Raw genomic sequence first — 20,855 nt, forward strand, 5'->3', positions numbered from 1 at the left:
ATTAACATTACAGATACAAATGATCTGTACTCCCCACCAAACACTGCGCAGCTCAGCTAACTGCTGCACAAAATAGTGTAATCCTACCTGTGATTTCAAAATATTGATAAAGAGAAATGACCTACTTAGAATCTGATACACTTCAACATTATTGTCCAATACAGTGGTACCTTGGGTTACATATGCTTCAGGTTACAGACTCCGCTAACCCAGAAATATTACCTCGGGTTAAGAACTTTGCTTCAGGATAAGAACAGAAATCATGCTCCGGTGGTGCAGCAGCAGCAGGAGGCCCCATTAGCTAAAGTGGTGCTTCAGGTTAAGAACAGTTTCAGGTTAAGAACAGACCTCCGGAACGAATTAAGTACTTAACCCGAGGTACCACTGTAATGAGCACAATTCTGGGAAGGCATTGCTTAAACGAAAGTATGTGGTTACTGGCCTTTAAATCTTGCTTCCTGTGGCCAAGCAGATGGTAAGGTGGTGAGAAGAGAACACAGGGTAAGTGGAATTAAAGATGAAACCTCTGCCTCAACATCTGGCATATGTGCTACTTTGTGCATGGCAAGAGTGGCAGACTTCAGGCCACTAGGATCCACTTTGGTGTTTTTTTACTAGAACTCCAATATTTACAAGCCAGAGCCAAGTGAAGAAGACGTACGCTAGGTACAAGGTGCCACTGAATACCTTCTGAGCCCAGGAAATTGTTTTCAGTACCAAAACTGAACTGAATTTGCAATCCTCAACCAATAATTCCACTCCTAGTTACTTTCTTCATGTGAGAAGCCTAGTTTTGGTGGAAAAGTTGTACTGTTCATGAACAGCTGTGAGTTAGAAACCCTTGCTGATCTGACAATAGATCCTAATCTATCTTCTGTCCACCCCAATGTAAGATACAGAGGAATGGAAATAACTGGGGTTTTGGGGGGGAGGAGATAAATCTCCTCCTCCTCCTCTCCCCTTTCTTCTAGCATTCTACTTAAACTCTATATGGAAATTCTGACAATTATTTTTCTTTTGGAATCCTGTTGCTCCCTAGTCAGATACAAATGGCAGAGGATATGTAAGACTAGAAGCAGAACAAACCACTGTTTGTAAAATTACAACCCAACAGGATAATCACAAGGGTTTAGGGTACCAGGGATTTGTCTTTACACATCTGCTTATGTAACCAATGAGATGATAAAACAAGCAGCAGGATAACTCATTCCATACTGTTGATCATCTGCCCCAACCACATTTGTAATTTCAATGGGCGACTCCATTTTAAAAAAAGACATTTTCATATTTGCACTGTCAGTGAATAAAGAGATAAACTATTTTTGTGAACTGGAATGCTATATGGAAAATGGAAGAAGGAAATATTGTGACCCTGTTTCAAAGGAAAACATCTAAGCTACAATCACAAAGAAAGGTAAGTATCATAACACACCTGAAAGCAGATATTAGGCCTGCTACTGGCATTTGCACTATAAATGTCAAATACTTTCCAATTTTAGGAGCCAAGGTTTCCTACAAGAAACCTTGGGAATGCAAATTCCCGCAGTTCTAAAAATTATCTCCAGATTCCTGAGATGGAAGTCGTGACCAGATTAGGTTTGTAACACCGACATGCTGTGTAACAGAGCATACACTGTCTTCAGAATCCAAAAAAGCTGATATTATTTTGCTAGTGTACATTGCAGCAACCCATCTTTTAACAGGGTTGGAGGAACTTACCCCAGTGCAGTACTTGTTCCAATCTCTGGGGTTCCCAAGAAGACTCTTAACAATGCCATCTTGCATCAGATTTAGACAGCGGTAGAATAGAAAGGGTGGTATTTTCAGAGGCCACTCCACTCCAGTTACGGAATTTCCTCCCACTATAGCACATGTGGTTACCTTTGGCCTTCCAGATGTTGCTGAACTATAACTCCCATTATTCCAGGCCAATGGCGGTGCTTGCTGGGCTGATAGGAGTTGTAATTCATCAACATCTGGAAGGGCCAAAGTTTCTCACCTCAGCGCTATAGACTCAAAACCCAAATCCCATGAAACAACGTTGTAAGGCCTACTCAGTTGGGCTTGCCTTAAGAGTGGGGAAATCACTCATTCTGCTCTATGTGGGGCAGTGCTTTCTTTTCAGGGGCTACTCAAGTGTACGCAGTACTGGCACCTCTCTTTTTTTTGGGGGGGGGGGGGGTAAAAGGGTGTGACACTTACTGTAACCATGGTGAATACCAGCACCTATTTTTCTAGGGAAAAAGAACTGATGTGGGGGTTGTTGTTTTTGCTGGGAAGGAGGGCTTTCTGCCTTTGAAAAAGTAGCTTTCATTTCTAGGTCACACTCCATTTCTATCCCTGGCCATACTCAAAATACGTATAAAGAGGTTTGGACCCAAAGGCGTCACGCAATATGAATCATAAGCACATCCTGATTATGCTGTAAACAGAAGTCCCCCAGATCCAGATTGCCTTTCGTGGGATTACCAAGAAGAAGTGAGAGAGAAATAACCATGCAAAAATAAGGAATGGATGGGATGTGAAAGGTTCCATTATTCCAGGACAAACTGATTCTACTCTCTCCTCCCCAATCCCAATGAACATTAATCTACGATTAAGCCATCTGATATTTTTCATGGCCTAAGAGTCATATTTATTTCCTCACTAGCCAAAGGTAAAAAGTAACCAGCAGCCTATTAGGAAAGCATAATTTTTCATTTCAAGGAAAGCGTGAGATTTGGAAAACTAGCTCACCAAGTCAATACGAATTTTCTCTCTCCAAGCCTAGATAGATTTTTTTTTTAATCCTTGGTTATTAATCAGGTTGAAGAAAGAGGAACCAAGGCCAGATGGTGGGGAGGGAGAGACCTGCATTAGCCTGTTTACTCTTTACTCTCTAGTACATCAGCAGTTGATGGCTCTTCTTATTTTTCTGCCAAGTTTAACACCAATTGTCAAGAATGCTGCACAAATCATGCCTTTCCAGCAATTTTTCAATATATCCTATTAGATGCCAGCTTGACAGAGTCATTTTTTTTAACACCAATGTATCGGAATGACAGGCAAACATTTTTATATAACTAGCGGCCTGATCCTAATGCTTACACTGCAGCAGGACGAAAGCAGAATAGGACGCAGGCTTTCCAGCTGCTGATGCTGCAAACCACAAATATGGAATTTCACTATTCCAAAAACATGGTGATGGAACTAACTTAGATATATACAGACTAGGTTTATTCATGGAGGGTAGGACTATTAATACCTTTTACCATTACCTCTAACTAGAACCTACATGTTCAGAGACAATATGCCTCCAATTACTACATTTGGGGGAGTGTGGAGGTGGGCAGCAAAGCAAAGTTTGATGGCTATAATTCTCTTTCCTCTTTATAAACTTCCAGAGGCACCTGGCTGGAAGAAACAGGATGTCAGATTAACCTTAAGGTCCTTCCAATTTCACATTGGCAGAGATGCTGTAGGCACCAATATTTAGGATCATTGTTTTAAAACTGTCTTTTGCATGCATATTAAACCCAAGTGATGATGGACAAGGAATGAAACGGCAGAAAAGTGAAATATAAACACTGAAAGCATTGCACTGCCAGAGAGACACCTCATCTCCTCTTTAGTTAAAGCAATTATCCTGCAATTTGAGGCCAGCACGTATAAACAGCCCCCCTTACCTCCTGGGATAAGAAAGGAATGACCTGGGCACATATGGCATTCAGCCTCTTGACAATTTCTGCCTGTGGATGAGAAAGGGAAAGTTAGTGAACAACATATTGCAAACATACTATTGTGATCACAAATAAAGAGCAAAACACATTTTAAAACAGCCGTTTTGACAGATGGGCAGCTCAGTCCTCTGGACTGGCTTCAGGTGCTGCACCAAAGCAGCTATAAGCAGGAAAACAGGAACCTCTGGTGGGTTGAGACATAGAGCTGCCCCTTTTTCTAACAAAATAGCCTTACTGCAGGAGGACAGCAGCATGCAGGTGTGCATATCCTCGAGACCAATAAGCAACTCTTAAAACATGGGATGAAAGATAATTGCAGCTTCTGTCCCCTCACCTTCACAGCCTAACACTGATGGAAGTGGATAGGAAGAAGCTTTTTTCCTTCCCATACAATAACAGAACCTTAGGTGATGCTGCAAGACAGGAGAGTCAGGACAGACAAAAGTACTTTTTCATGCAGCGCATAAGATGATTAAATTCACAACCACAAGACGCAGTGATGGCTACCAACTTGGACAGCTTTAATCAAGATTAGACAAATTAATGAGCAAGGCTTTCAGCAGCCTCTAGCTATGATGGCTGAATACCCCCTCCAGAATCAAAACAACAGTGCTTTAATACTACTACAGTGGAGGGGGGCTGTTGCACTCATGTCCTGCTTGTGGGTTTTCCACAGTCATTTGGCTGATCACGGTGGAACAGAATGCTGGCCTGGATGGGCCTTTTGGTCTGATGCACCAGACCTCTTCTTGTGCTTTCTGCTGCCTGTGTTTATGGCTGGACCTCACTGCCAACCCAAGCATAGAGATGTACTGGTTTAGCTAACTCTGTGCAATTCCAGCATCTGGATTGTACTGGATGGTCCAACAGGGCGTGTTAGGTTTGGAGGATCTTGCATCACTCATGTGCATGTTTTAGACCTAGGTGAACTCTGGATTCCTTGGTTGTATTCATCCTTCCAAAAGGAAATCAAACGTAAGGAACAACAGTGGCAGACCCAGTTCAGCAATTAGGAAGCGAATAACGGTCAACAATAACCACTTGCTGCTCTGAGAGCTCCTCATAATAGCAAGCGCTTGAGCTTCAATGCAGAACAGAGAATTGAATTTCCATTGGTGAATCAGACTTTCTTGAAAGATTTCGGGAGCCTTTTGTAGCACAATAAGCAGGTTTTTTTAATATAAAAAACAACCTCTGAGTTTGGCACACACTTTTCCCTTCTTAAATAAGATTCCTCACAACCCCTGCAACCCCCCCCCCAAAAAAAGTGAAAAGCAAAACTCTTATCTTTCAACTGCATATGGGATCAAGTGTATGTTTTGCTTTGTTTTTTTTTTAAAGTGAAGTTTCACACTGAAGTGAGCACTTTATTTACAAACAACTACTGGACGATTAAAAGTTTTTATTTGATTGATCAACTAGCATCAGAACAATCCATTAAAAGCAAAATGTTTGCACACCCCACAAATAACACCTCCATATTTAAAAACACCCCCTTACGTGGGCACAGCTCCAGTTAAAAATGAACGAAGGCAGGAATTGGTATCTGAATGCCTCAGGAAGACTTTAATAAAAGTGTTGTTCCTGGTGGGGGGGGGCACCACCTGGGCTCCACTTCAGGGCACAAGATGCACACATGATGATGTGTGGGTGCTTGCTTTTTGATAAACTCTAGCCTCAAGCACAGGGTGAACATTAGCCCCACTGCACCCTGGACCACCCTGCTTGCAAAAACAACAATAAGGTTGCTAAAGCCCCCAATCCAATGCCTCTGAAATGAGCCCTGTTATCAGGGCCACTCCACACAACTGCTGTGATACTTGCTTGACATTCCTGCATACATGTCCTTTCACACAGGACTATAACTTCGACATAATTACAGAGAGAGAGAGAGAGAGAGAGAGAGGTTGTGTTTGTAGCGGTGCGCAAAAGACCTAAACCCTCCACATGGTAGTGACCACATACAAGCAACTGGCCATGGCAAGAAACCAAAATGCACAGGAATTTCAAGCAGTTAACATCAGCTTGAGGGTCATGTGAACTGGCATCCCTTAGGGATCTGTAAATAGTGTGGATTTGAGCAAGGGCTTGTTCCCGCAGACTTCCAACTTCACCATTAATAAAAGCAGACCCATGAACCTTGGTCCACATACCAGCATCCCTAGCTGAACAGGATTCACACCCCTAGCTTGGCAGCCCATCAAAGGATAGAGCAGTCATCCTCTTGACTTCAGCTGCCCAAACCAACTGAAGACAGAAAACCTTTGGTCCTACTAACATATTGTCCTGAAATAAGAGTCCCTTCAGCTTGCTTTTTGTTCAGAGGCAGATGCATTAGTCCATTGTAGTTTAAAGAATAATACTGTATATTGTTACATGAGCTTCTCCAGGCACTTCACCAGATTACAACACATTCTGATGACAGGCATTTGTGTCTACAAAGGTTCGTCCCATAGCACAGGTGCAGGGAACCTTCGGCCCTCCAGATGATGCTGAACTACAACTCCCCTCATTCCTAGCCATTGGCCAATGAGGCTGATGAGAGTCAGTAACATCTGGAGGGCCAAAGACACCTGCCACAGCAAATGATGAAGAAGAAGAAGAGGAGGAGGAGGAGGAGGAGGAGGAGGAGGAGGAGGAGTAGTAGTTTGGATTTGATATCCCGCTTTATCACTACCCGAAGGAGTCTCAAAGCGGCTAACAATCTCCTTTCCCTTCCTCCCTTCCAAAACAAACACTCTGTGAGGTGAGTGGGGCTGAGAGACTTCAAAGAAGTGTGACTAGCCCAAGGTCACCCAGCAGCTGCATGTGGAGGAGCAGGGAAGCGAACACAGTTCACCAGATTACGAGTCCACTGCTCTTAACCACTACACCACACTGGCTCTCACCTGGATACAAAGAAGTTCAAACAGAACTTTCCCACCCTCTACTCCTTGATGCAGCCCTCCAAAAAGCCGCTCCTGAGGGTCAAGGGACCCTCCAGAATGAAATGGGATGTGCCAAAGAGAGATGCAGTGGGAAGGGAAGGTGGGGGGGTTGGAGGGGGGAGCATTTTTCATAAGTGGGAACATTGTCCACTCATGAAAGGGTGGGTTGAGATTCAATCCTTCTGACTTGGGACTGTGCCACAAGTCTCAGAGGCAGTGGCGTAGCGTGGGTTGTCAGCACCCGGGGCAAGGCAAGTAATTTGCGCCCCCTAACCCGTGGATTTGCGCCCCCTAACCCGTGGATTTGCGCCCCCTAACCCATGGATTTGCCCTAACCCCAGATGTTGCGCCCGGTGCGGCCGGCCCCCCCTGCACCCCCCACGCTACGCCACTGCTCAGAGGTACTGAGCAACTGGGACATGGCTTCAACACCCCCACCCTGACTTTTTGAAAACAAAGAATGGTTATTCAAGACTATGAGTTTTCTTAACCAAAAGCGTCAATACTGCTGCATATCTCTAACTGCATAAATACTGTAAATCCCTTAAAGGGGGGACGTGGTGAAGGGTGCTGGACCCTCCTCTCCCATTGAGTTCTTGCATTTGTTACTGTACTTCGGAAGCATCAACAGGTTTTTGCTGAGCATAAAGTGTCACCTAAACACACCACATTTTATACCAGCAGATCTGTGAACAAAACATTTTAGCTAGTTAGCACAGAATAAAAACAGAGCAGCTCAACATGAAACTGAGCGCTTTCTGTTCTCAAAATATGGCCCAATAGCTCGCATGGCGCACATTCAGCCCCTTCTGTTCTGTAATCTACTCTACGTGCTTTGCTTTAATAGAGGGAAGGAAGACAGACCACCTCTAAAGGGAGATTTTAAAATTGCATTCTACTTTGGGTCAGTTTGTCATTACATTCAGTGACAAAATGCTCTTTCATGCAAAGTCATTACCCGAAGGACAGATACACTCATACTTGTCTAATTTAGGTTTCCTTCTTTCATCAGCAACCCTTTCGACCTTCTCACTATGCAATCTCTTAAAAGGCAAATACTTCAAAAACCTGTCTAACACAGAAAAGAATACAGAGCGACCAAGAAGAAGCCGTTGTTCCTGAAAGATCCTTACTAAGGAAACCCCAACGACGTCGCCGAAAACCAGGAAATGCAAAGTTGCTTTTTTCATTACGAAACTGCAGGATCAGACTATTTTTCCCTTTAGAGCAGTGTTGACTACTCTGAACAGGAGCAACTCTCCAGGGTCTCAAGACAAAGATTCTTTCATATTTCTTGCAACCTGAACCTTTTAACTGTAGATGCCAAGAACTGAACCCAGGATCTTTGGCATCACAATATGTCCTCCTCCACTGAGCTAGGATACCCTCCCTATGTAGCCCTTAGTACATGGAAAATTTGAATTTGCTTGGAAGGGAGCATCAAAAGTTCTATTTGCAAGCACAATTCACATTCTTGCACACCCCAATATGCACATGTGTGCAAAGTTACATACACAGAATTATACAAGTGAAGCTAGAATTTTGATCACACCAGTGGCAGCAGTCTCGCTTGACAATAATGCTCAAACTGAGCAGTCTACACATCTGCTCAAGAACACCAGATTGTTAAGCTCTACCCTATAGCACAATTCAAAGGGTCCTTGTGCAATAGGCCTGCCCTCACTGGATGAGCAGTAACTTTAACTGCAGAGACTACAATAACATAAGGTTACCAGATTTTTTTCAATGAATCCGGGGAAGCTTTTCAACTTCAATGGATTTTGTATGGGGACTGATTTGTAAATCTGGGAACTGTCCCCAGGAAACAGGGACGTCTGGTAACCTTACAATAACCCCCACGTTGCTGTATCCTCCTGTTGCCCAACCTCCATGATCTTCAGGTTTACCTGTGTGGTTCTATCAAGGTACAATAATTATTGAAATCCAAATGTGACAATCTTCAAATATCAAAAGTAAGGTCCATTTCGGAAATGTATCAGGCCGGTGACATGTCTCATATTAAGATGGGCATTTGAATGGCAGAATAAAACACCACCAAACAAATTGACTAGTCAGGACACTGGTCGCTAATAGTCAAGCATTCAAAGCACAATTTAAACCAGCATACATCAATAAAGGGAGGAAAATATTTTTGTAAAAAAGAGAGTGGTCCCATTGAGCCATGCTGGCTGGGGCTGACGGGACTTGTGGTCCAACACCACCTAGGGACCCACGGTAGGGTCCACATGACTCCAGGCCCCCCACAAAGTTGATGACAGACCATATGAAATTGCAGTGGACGTTGACCAACCCTTCTTCTGGTGAGATATACCTATAGCACAGAGGTTACTACCTTTGTTTGCAACTTATTTCTTCCTGAACCTTGTGTTCCTGTTTAGAGATGGTGTTATATATATATACAGTCATACCATGGGTTAAATATGCTTCAGGTTGAGCATTTTCAGGTTATGCTCCGCGGCTATCCAGAAGTAATGGAACGTGTTACTTCTGGGTTTAGCCGCTCGCGCATGCACAGACGCTCAAAATGACATCACGCACATGCGCGGAAGCGGAGAAACGGAACCCGCAGAGGCGTGTTACATTCTACTCAGGATGCAAACGGGGCTCCGGAACGGATCCCATTCGCATCCAGAGGCAGCACTGTGTGTGTGTGTGTGTGTGTGTGTGTGTGTGTGTATTTGTATACCACCCCTTCAACCCAAGTTCTCAGGATTGTATGGAAAGGATACAGTAAAGTATAACATAAAACCAACACTAAAATCATAAAATTATCCAACTCACAGTAGTACAGAAGTGTACTTCTGTATACAATACAAACTGGCCAATCATCTCTTTGGTCCCCAGACAAAACATATATGACTTCAGCAGATGTCGAAAACTTCTCAATGATGGGGAAAGCATTTTCTCTCTCATCCAGCAGTCCTGGCTGGTGAACTATTTTCTTGAATAATAACTACTGAACTATTTTATTTTAAAAACAAGATTCCTTCTCACTCTGCTTCCCATTGCTTTCATTCTACTATTGGCTGTACTCTCCCCTCACAACCTGGTCCAAATAACTTATCAGATTTTCATGGTATGCTCCTTGTTTTGCTCCTCTGCTTTTGCTGTTATGTTTTTAGATATGTTGTAAGCAGCCCAGAGCGGCTGGGGAAACCCTGCCAGACGGGTGGGTTACAAATAATAAAATTATTATTGTTGTTGTTTGCACTTCTTTCCAGATTTTCTGTGCTGCCATCACCTACAAGGATTTCGCCTGAAATCAACATCCTGAAAAAAGTGAAAACTTTCATAATATTCTGCTTGATGACAAGCAGGAGTAATGGAAACGTTTTGTGGCTTTAATTACAGTTGTCTATGCCACTCCCAAACTACCAGCTCTTTCATGAACCTAGGCTGGAAAATCCGGTTTCATGCACTTGTTAAGACAGTACCTTCCGCAAGGATAAAAGATCAGATGGAAACATACAGAAGAAAACAAGGATTTAAGGCCATCTTCCTGGAAAACATTGAGATATGGTTTCCCTTGAGCTAAAAGAAGATGTGTGAAAGGAACAGAAGTTGGCCAAGGTCAAGAAGAAGAAAAATTAAGAAAACAAACAGAGCATGTTGAGATAATAACATGTTTAGAGTCACTAAATGAATGTTCTTAATTTATGCTGCAACTCCACAAACACCCTTTTTAAATGCAGCCTACCAGCGGAACTGTAGGTCTCATAATGCTCACCATTATTCCATTGTGTAGAAGTTGCAGCATCTTTAAGATCTATAACCACTAGGAGAAGATGACCACAGTAATAGCAAGTTATAATAGATAGTAGGCGTTATGTAAAGGAAACATTGTTTGACTGACCCATTTTTTTAAGTGCACCTTTAATTGCAAATCATTATCAACTTATTGGACCAGCTGGGATAAAAGAAAATAGAGGTACAGTTCTCAATAAAGTTACTACTGACATTTCATCAGAATCTAAATTCAAGGCTAATTTGATATTCCCCTTTAGGCTAGCCTAGCTATGTTTTCCCCACTAAAGGTTCCAATATAAAATTTAAATCCAGTATGGGTGTAGAGAATGGCTATCATGAAGATAATTTTGTGCAGGCCTGGTCAGTACCTGTATAGCAGTCTACCTGAGGAGTACCACGGGCACATGATTCTGAGCACCTTTACAGCTACAGTCAAATAAAACCAATTTAAAAAAAGAATACACACACTTCAAGATACTGACCACAATAAATTTGGTACACTCATTTGTACAAAAGTCTACTTCTGCTTCCACGATGCCAGGGCATCTGGGTGCTTGCACTGTGTATTTTGAAGGCCTCACATTCTGGCTAAGCAATATTTTGCTCCTATAACTGACCATACAAGAAATGATGTTGGTGACAAACCTTCAAAAGAGACTAAGGCACCCTCCAAAAAACAAAAGGGATTCGGGGAGGATGCACTTGCTTCCACAATTTGCACTGGGCAAAACATTTATTTATTTAATTCACAATGCTAATAGGGAGCCCAACAGCATTAAGTTCTGTGGGTGGCTTACACTACAAGCTAGATCTACCAAAAAAGCGAATAAAATAATAAAGCTAGACAGTCCAGCATAGGCTAAAGGAAGTTATATTGTGGAGAAGGGAGATTCCACAGCTGGAGTGCCACTGCTAAAAAAAAACCCCTCTCTCCCTATTAGCCATCCAGCACACCGGGGTGGGGGGGAGGCTATAGCATAATTTAGTGTCAGAACAGGTGTGATTCTTCAGGTAACTTGGCCCCAAGCCACTTCAAGTTTTTAATGTTAATGCTGGCACGTTGAATAGGGTCAAAAAATTAAGTTGAGGTCAGAACACATGACAGAGCACTAGCATAATATGGTCAAATCGTCCAGTCCCCATTTACAGTCTTGTTGCCCTATTTGGAGCCAACTGAAGTTCCTGGTAGCTCCAAGCAAAATGCATTTTGCCAGTAAGCCATAAATAAAATTTAAAAATGCCACTTTCTCATGATGGTAATAATCAAGATTATGGCTTGTTGCTGTTCACCTTGTGACACCGGAAGCTGGTTTTGTTATGCTGTGCAAAGATATAAAATATCATAAAAGTAGAGACTCCAAGTCCAGCGATCGAGGATCTTCAACCTTCCAGGTGTTGTTGTACTCCAACTCCCATCATCAGCATGGCCAATGCTAAGGAAGATTCCACCTAAACATTAGGAAGAACTTCCTGACAGTAAGAGCTGTTCGACAGTGGAATTTGCTGCCAAGGAGTGTGGTGGAGTCTCCTTCTTTGGAGGTCTTTAAGCAGAGGCTTGACAACCATATGTCAGGAGTGCTCTGATGGTGTTTCCTGCCTGGCAGGGGGTTGGACTCGATGGCCCTTGTGGTCTCTTCCAACTCTATGATTCTATGATTCTATGATTCTATGATTCTAAGGGAAGATGAGAGCTGTAGTCCATCATCATCTGAAGGGCCAGAGGCTTCCCAACCCTGCTGTAGATTTTAGATCACCTACAAACATGACAGCTAAGGAGTTTGAAGTAAAAGATAATGTGGTTCTTAGGCAGGCCTTAGGAAAAACCTACGTGTCTCCTAGGTGAGTGGGAGAAATGCAGACAGAAGCACTACAGAACACTGAAAGTTAGATAATGAAAACGGCAACTAAGCTTTATTTTATTCTCAAAATTCTCGTGATTATGCAGGGTGGCTGACTCATTGTTTTTACAATACTTAGGGCTGGCCACCCAGAAGCCTGTGTAAATCTTTCCCTCAAAGCCAAAGATTTATCTTAACCATCAAATAAAAGTTTATTGCAAATAAGCTCTATGTGTTCACCCAAAACCTGCTGTAACCTGCCACCTGCTAAACCAGATAATTATGAGGAGGAGGAGAAGAATCATACAAAGGGAGAACGCAAGGTAATTTCCCCTCCCTGAAAATATGAGCCTCACCCCAGGAACAAAACAAAAAACCCCTGAAACCCAGATGCTCTGGCATCGTTATACTATAAAAGTGTAGCAAAAGGATTATACAACTCTCCGGGCACAGCAGAAACCTTCATTTTGTTCTGTGTGTACTATCCGTGCAAAGGTATTATTAGTGGTATACAAATTATTCTTGGTCACAGGCTTGTTGAAACCATTCTTCAATCGTTTCTTCACATCCCATTAAAGCGGATGACAGAATCGCCGCACACATCTACAGCTTTCTGGTAAGCGATGTTTGGTTGTACTGTAATCACACATAAAGGCAATTCTGAGTTGCAACATGCCTTCAACTCTCGGGCTAGAATTCCAAACAAGTCCTTTTAAATGCCAAGCGTTTGCTACACGTTCCCCTTTGCAGCCAGTGGCAGATTCTACTGACTCGGGACTGAATTTTTACATCTGTTTGTATTTTAAGACAGGAAGGACAATATATCCAGAGGCAGTGAGCGGTAGGTTGAGATGCACACCCCTGGAGCTGCCAGCTCTTGAAATAAAACCTCCTTCTTTTTAACGTAAAAAAATAGCATTTAATAAAATACTGGGACATGGGCACAAAGCCAGCTGGGACAGGTGGCAGGCCCAGGGGTACAGCCAAAGGGCAGAGCCCACAGTAGGCCCAAGGATGGAGCACCAGTGGTGTTTGGCAGCACAAGCCATCTATTCATCCATGATACACACAGACACAAAAGTGGCAGGGAGCAGGGAGCAGAGAAAAGGGCCTTGCTCCGCGCTGTCCTGGAAACTGGCCAGAAAGCAAGCAAGCGAAGCAAAGCCAATCCTGGGGGTTTCCTTTAGTTGGCTGGCAACCTCTCCTGGGACTCACTGTAATTTTTTCAATAACTCTGCCTACCACTAGCAACAACCTCCCATGTACAGTGTATGTCTTGGGTGTAGGAAGTTAGTACAGTACAGTGGTACCTCGGGTTACATACGCTTCAGGTTACATATGCTTCAGGTTAGACTCTGCTAACCCAGAAATAGTGCTTCAGGTTAAGAACTTTGCTTCAGGATGAGAACAGAAATTGTGCTCCGGCGGCATGGCAGCAGCAGGAGGCCCCATTAGCTAAAGTGGTGCTTCAGGTTAAGAACAGTTTCAGGTTAAGTACGGACCTTCGGAACGAATTAAGTACATAACCCGAGGTACCACTGTACAGGTTTTCAAGCCACAAACGAGAAAATGATGAAGTGAGCCACATGTAGTTTTCATGGCTCTCAAGTATCTTCCTATGCACAGGGACTTGCCCATGACTAAAGGCCTATTTATTGGTTCCACCTCCTTTGTGCCAGAAATTAAATTTTGTGCTACACTTGCACCCAGTAACACTTACTGGGAATGTTCCTGCATCAACTGCATTAGTTGCTTTCAAGCCACCATTGCACTAAATACCATAATATAGAGCTTTAAGACCTAGAATATGTTTTTATTGTAATTATCTGTACATACAATCATCCCTCGGATGATGGGATGTGTTGTCTCTCATATGGAGGGTGGCACATTGGCTACACCAGATCTGGAATATTTCTCCCTGGCCCCCAACTAGGTAAATATGAATGACATAATTTCTTGCCAGCATTTGCTCAACTCTGTATAAAAAGTAGTTGCATTGATTTAGTCATTCTTTTTTAAAAAAAATCCATATTGCAAAACATTTAAGGAAGCTACTTTCGCTTAAGATGCTCTTTTTCTTCATTCAGATGCTTTTGCCAATAGAGTTTTTATGATCCCCCTAATTGGCAAGAGGAAGCAGAGAAAGAGACCAAGCGAGGGGGAGAAGCAGGATTTCACAAAATTAAGTAGCCAATTCTTCACTTTGAAAGCTAAAGTTGCCTCGGAAACACTGCTGCTTCCATGGTCCTCTAATTTTGCTTCTTTTGTCCCGTGGGGCCATGCTTTAGAGAGGCATTTATTTACAAGGCTTTCCAGTGGGCTTCAGTTATCGGCCAATAATACTGTGGACACACACTTCTAATGGCCTCTGTTTTGAAACCGAGTCTAATCTAATGGCACAGAGCCCAAACTCCTTTTCCAGCACAGCCATTAAAGGATGTAGGTTATTGCTGTTGTCACCATTGATATTTGTCATTGTAATGTAATTAGGGCCCTAAAATGATGCATTACAGCCCTTGGCACAGCTTCTATTAAAATCTTTTCTTCTGCTCACTGAACTGCGACCTGCTTTCTGATGAACAACAGTCAGACAGCTTTAGGGTGAGGAGCAGATTCATCAAAGAAGTATTTTTCAGCACTGGAAATGAGGGGCGGGGGGGCAAGAGAAAGAAGGCAACCTACGAAGAAAAGCACAAGGGGGGGGGGGAGAAACCACACGGCACATTTGAATTTCATCTGACCACTTGAAATTCTGATTGCATCTGATGAATCTTGCTTAGACAATATATTCCCAGCCTGCGAATCACATGGTTAATCAGGGTTCTAATCTGCTATCCATCAGCCTATGCCAGCAATGTAACTTCCAATCAAATTTATAGGTTATGTGGGTCACGCATCCCTGAGCAACCACATTCACAGATCTCCCATTTAAAAACAGGCATGGATTCTAAAACGCTGATGTTAGGGTGACTGAATGTTAGAAGACTATTCAGGGCTTTATGAAAGCCTCTGATAAACAGCTGCTAAATTATTGCCTGCGGATGCAGCACGATGTTCCGAAAGAGCATTAATGGCCCAATAAAAGGGTGATTGTTCATGCCAAAACCTAAAAAGGATAGCCTGTGCTGCCATACTTTGTCAAAAATGTTAATAAATACTGACGTGTCTACCGCTTCCTTCCTTAACACGAAAAAGCATTCCCCTTGCATAAAAACACACCAGTGATGACCCAGAGAAGACAGGCCATTTCCATTTCTTAAAATGATACAGCCTAATACAGAGTCCAAGTATAATTCATTTTTTCATATTTTTAAACAAAGCATATTATTGTACATTTGCGTTGCTTTTTTTTAAAAAAAATGAAACATCCTTCCCCAATCTTCTACATAACAATGTATTCTAAGGTTTTGATATGTTCACTAGAAAAATAATTATTATTTATGCATTTACAGCATTGCCTTGCTTATTGATTATGGAGCCAGACTACCCATGAGCAGAACTGTGTCCAGTGCAAGGGAAGGTGCTCTGGGGGCCCCCATCCCTTCCTTCAGTGGGAGCCTCTGCTGGATTTCAGCAAAAGGAGTCATTCCGCTTGTGAAGGGCGAATCTGGTTCCAGCTCTACATATATACATATACCAAATATAAACCACTTTTGCTCCAAAGAGAACAAGATAATGAACATGGTTCCTCTTCGTTCTATTTTATCTTCACTATAACCCTGGGAGGGAGGTAATACTGGGAAATATGACCTCATCCATAGTAATCCATTGATCTACATAACTGAGTAAGGATATAAACCAGGGTCTCCCCAGCAGTAGCATAGCATGGGGAGGGGGGCACGGGGCAGTTGCCCCAGGCGAAAAATTCTTAGGGGCGCATAATTTCAACACCAGGTACTGCCTCAATATAACTGTGTGCTTCCATTGCTGGGTTCCGTTAAAAACGGCTTCTCCATGCGAACCAGGAAGCCACCTCTTCAGACGGAGCGACTCTCCTTTTCTTATCCCTGCAGCTGCAATCTCCTGGGTGATGCAGAAACCGTTAGGCAGTAGAGTGTGTATGCATACTCCATCTGTTCCCCTCCCAGCACCTCGCCCTGGGCACTGGCAACCCACAATACGCCACTGCTTCCCAGTCCTTGTCTGAAACCTGAACCACTATAGCACAGTTCTACCCATCCCAAAGACATAAATCTCCTCTTTATCCAGGAAATTATTATTCTCATGGTTTTTAATCCTACCCCACCAGCACTGGGATAAGAGAAGCTAGGCCACAGGACAAAAAGGAGATGAACTGGTGGCTGAAGAACGGTTGTTCCTCAGCATATGCAAACACTCTTCAGTCACATGAAGCTATGCAGTAACCCCATCCCAAAACCTTGTTATCCAAGACTCTATTATTTGCTATGCTTTTCTTTCTCTTCAATCCCAGATGGCAGCAAGCAATCATAAACAAAATTAATAATCTAAAAACTAGATTTAGTTAGCAAAGTTTAAGTCATTCTAGGATCCTGGTGCAACAGCACCAAAAATTAGCACACTTTGAAAGTGAACAAGGCATGCGTGCAGATCTGAACTATCTAACCTGGTTCCATCATTACAAAGAGGCAATGGTCTCTTGCAAGGTATCTTTGGAACATATGCTGAAGGATTGTGATCAGCTATGGAAAGGCAGGCAGGCAGGAAGTCTCTAGATCTAGTTAATAGGTTTTGGAAACAGTCTGCATGTTTTCGTTTATTCGTGTAATTTTGGGCTATTTTCTATCTATTTGGGCTTTTACCAAACCCTGACAAGTTTGGCTGCATAAGCCTTTTGGAGGCCAAGCAGTCTGTCTTGAGCAGTTGAAAACCCAAAACCCCCACGCCAAATATGCAGCTCAATAAATGAGCCAAGCACCCTGGCAGTTCACAACAGGGTGGTATTTATACTCCAAGTACATTTGATCTCACTTTTTAGAATGCTTTCCTTTGTGTGTGTCTTTAAAAGGGTCCTTCCCATCCAACATCAAATACTTACGTATATAAATAAATATATTTCAAAATGTATGACTGCATTTTGCAGCATTATAGAGGCAATGGACAAAATGTGTAAAATCTGGCGAAAACAATCATCTTAAGAAGTTTGAAATCACAACGATCGCCTTAGTTTTCCAAAAGCTCAGGTTCCACAATTACAACACTATACAGTCATACCTCGGGTTGAAGTAGCTTTGCGATGAATATTTTCGGGTTGCGCTCCGCTGTGAACTGGAAGTAACGGAGTGCGTTACTTCCGGATTTCACCACTCACGCATACACATACGCTCAAAATGACGTCACACGCATGCGCGGAAGCGGCGAAACGCGACCAGCGCATGCGCAGACGCGTCTTACGTTTACTTCTGCGAACGGAGCTCCAGAACGGATCCCATTCGTATCCAGAGGTACCACTGTAATTTGAAAAACAGATCTCTCTCCAAAGGACAAATGATGTTTATTAGGGTTTTCCTTATTGGTTGGGCTGCTATTCAAACTTTGCATGTCTACACCTTCCCAGCTGTAACGCTCTGAACTTTAGTGTCTTGGTTCTTAGCCTTCTTATACGATTGTATCACCTGTGCCACACATAATTTCCACATCAACAAGCAGCTTCTGTACAATGCAGCCTACATTACACAGCAATCTCTGAAGAATACTACAGAAAGTTAGGGTTTGCACTGAAATTCAGCGGCAGAAGACATGACAGCACACACTGACCAGGACATCATTTCACATACTTGCTACAAGGTAAGACACCTGATAACTCACTATATTGCTTGGAAGTTATCTGCATCTGTTACGGGGTGTGCAAGCACTGCTCCAGGTTGTTAGTACAGTGGTACCTGGGATGTGAACGGGATCTGTTCTGGTGCCCCGTTTGCATCCTGAAGCGAACGTAACAAGCGACAGTCGTGTTTTGCCGCTTCCGTGCATGCGTGTGACATCATTTTGAGCGTCCGCGCATGCACGATCAGCAAAACCCGGAAGTAACACGCTCCATTACTTCCGGGTTGCCATGGAGCGCAACTCAAACATGCTCAACCCGAAGTACATTCAACCGAAGGTATGACTATATATACTCTGGTCTATGGGCATTCAAATGCATCTCACAAAGATGAAATCTACCATGCTTAAATTCAGAAAAAAGGATGAAATTTCATCTGTGGCTACTAGCCATTATGTTTATGTTCTACCTCCACTGTTGGAGGCAGGATACGACTTCTTTTTTATGTGAAAGCTCACCTTTATTTTATTTTAATATAAATATTTTTATTGGCTTTTGCAAGAACATATTCCAATTAATAAAAAGAAAAAACTTTTACCATATCCATATATGAGATTCTCTGAATCTCATGACTTCCCCCCATTCCCTGCGTGGGTCTTTAACATAATTTTTCTAAAACTACATGTCATTACGTTCTCCAGTTTTCATCTCTATAAATTATCCATATTTTTTGTTTCTTTACAAGTTGTTTTTAAAGTCCAGCTATCGTTTTTATTTGTTTACAATGGTCTCCTAAGTAAATTATAAATTTCCCCCATTATTTTTTAAAGTCATTATCTTCTTGATTCCCGAGTCTCCCAGTCAGTTTTGCCATTTCAGCATAGTCCAGCAATTTGGCTTGTCATTCTTCCTTGGTCGGGGCTGTTGGTTCCTTCCATCTTTGGGCTAGTAGCATCCTTGCAGCTGTTGTCGCATACATAAATAGTATTTTCTGGTCTTTTGGGATATTGGAACCTATAATTCCTAATGGAAATGCTTCTAGGGTTTTTTAACAAATGTTATTTTAAACATTTTTTTCAATTCTTTATATATCAGTTCCCAAAAAGACTTTATTTTACATGACCACCACATATAATAAAAGGTACCCTCCTTTTCTCTACACTTTCAACAAATATTGGTGCTTGTTCTATACATTTTGGATAACTTAGTAGGAGAGGCAGGATACTTCTTAACGCCAATTGCTGGGAATCACAAACGCAGATAATACTCTGGCTCTCGGTACCAGGAAGCTGCCTCATGCGCAGGAGCCGGTTGTGGGGACGCCTGGTTGCGCCCCCTCCCAAAAATGTGCCTGGGGATAGGGCCACGGCCCCCTCAGCCAGAGCATATGTACCCTAAACCTCTCTACAAACTTGGGTCAACATTATAGGATCAACGAATACCCAACACTGTTATCCTGAACAAAGCAACCAAGAGTAAGACAGCTCTAACTATCCTTTTTTATAACTCATTTTCAATTGGAGCAGAGGCAAACTAAGGCTGTAGCAGTCATCAATAGGGGAGGGGGGTCATGCACCTTCAAGCACACAGGGATTCCTTGAACATGTGAGGTGGGCTACACAGACCATGCCCCGCCTCTGTTAAGAGTGTACAGCTTTTATGTATTTTAGAACTAACTAAAAAACAGTAGGCTTGCTGACAGGTGTGAGAGGGAAGAGCCTATTCTATCAGTATTAGCCATGGATCCTATTACTGCCATCTACTCATAAGGTGCTGTTTCTTGCCCTTTAAGATAGCAAGGGATTGACATCAATATATCTGTTATGATGACCAGATGCCAGCCACACAAAAGAAATGAGGAGGGCTTAAGGAGTACATGCTCCCAGAAAGTGGTCACATTCATGCACAGATGAGAAACTGACTCAACAGCAAAGTTCACGTAAGAAATACTTAAGACAGAGGCCCATTACATAATTCTCTTGCATAAGATGTCCATAAACATGAATATGCCCGGGTACAGTCAGCAATATACCGTAAGGCTTTCTGGCGGTGATAAAGTTACAGGCAGTGACTAGCTGAACTGCCTTAAGTCACAAAGGGATGAGGGCGTTTTGGTCAACGTTGGCCCAGTTCACCTGCCACAGCAAACCGCAGCTAAATGGGGAGAATACATTCTCAAACAATTTCTCAGGTGGCACTCATTTATTGCCCCAGTCCTATCGTAATTTGGGCCATTGGAGGGGATGGGGAGAGTGATGCTCCTCCAGGACACATTTTGGCTCAGCTCTAGTTTATTCAAGGAATATCCGGCAGGTGTCACAGTCATCCACATTTTTAAAAAGGCCCTCCTGCCTGCACACTAGACAGGTGCATGGTGTAGTGGTTAAAGGGCTCATCTCCCCACACAGCTGTGAAGTTCACCTTACGCCAGTTATTGCCTCTTGGGTTAACCTGCTTCACAGTGTTGTCATGAGGACTAAGTTGGGGGGGGCAGTACTTTTTTTCCCCTAGAAAAAAGGTGCCAGTACTCACCATGATCCTCTTCCCCAGGCGTGGCCAAACTTGGCCCTCCAGCTGTTTTGGGACTACAACTCCCATCATCCCTAGCTAACAGGACCAGTGGTCAGGAATGATGGGAACTATAGTCCCAAAAAAGCTGACGAGCCAAGTTTGGCCATGCCTACTCTTCCCCCTCGTTTCTCTCTCTCTCTCTCCTGCCCCACTTTGTGTGCCCCTTTCCCCTGGAGTGGAGGCGGTGGTGCTAGCAGCAGAGGCCCCTGCCTTCTCCCCCTTCTCTCTCTCTCTCCTCCCCGCAGACATGGAAACAGCAAGTAGAGATGAAAGCAAAGCCAGCTCTTGC

The 20,855-nt window shown here is 43.0% G+C and overlaps 1 protein-coding gene across 6 annotated transcripts in view; it reads right to left on the reverse strand.

Annotated features, from left to right (window-relative positions):
* TLE4 (TLE family member 4, transcriptional corepressor) overlaps positions 1-20,855 on the reverse strand; it is a 132,279-nt gene that overhangs the window by 88,313 nt on the left and 23,111 nt on the right. For all 6 annotated transcript variants that reach the window (XR_014539779.1, XR_014539780.1, XR_014539781.1 and 3 more), the window contains one exon: positions 3,666-3,728. Coding sequence is in view for 1 of the 6 variants with exons in the window: in XM_083576791.1 (XP_083432917.1) it covers positions 3,666-3,728 (63 nt within the window). In the remaining 5 variants the exon portion in view is untranslated. The remainder of the gene's footprint in view (positions 1-3,665; positions 3,729-20,855) is intronic.

Source organism: Podarcis filfolensis, assembly GCF_964270895.1.
Source record: "Podarcis filfolensis genome assembly, chromosome: 11".
Lineage (NCBI taxonomy): Eukaryota > Metazoa > Chordata > Lepidosauria > Squamata > Lacertidae > Podarcis > Podarcis filfolensis.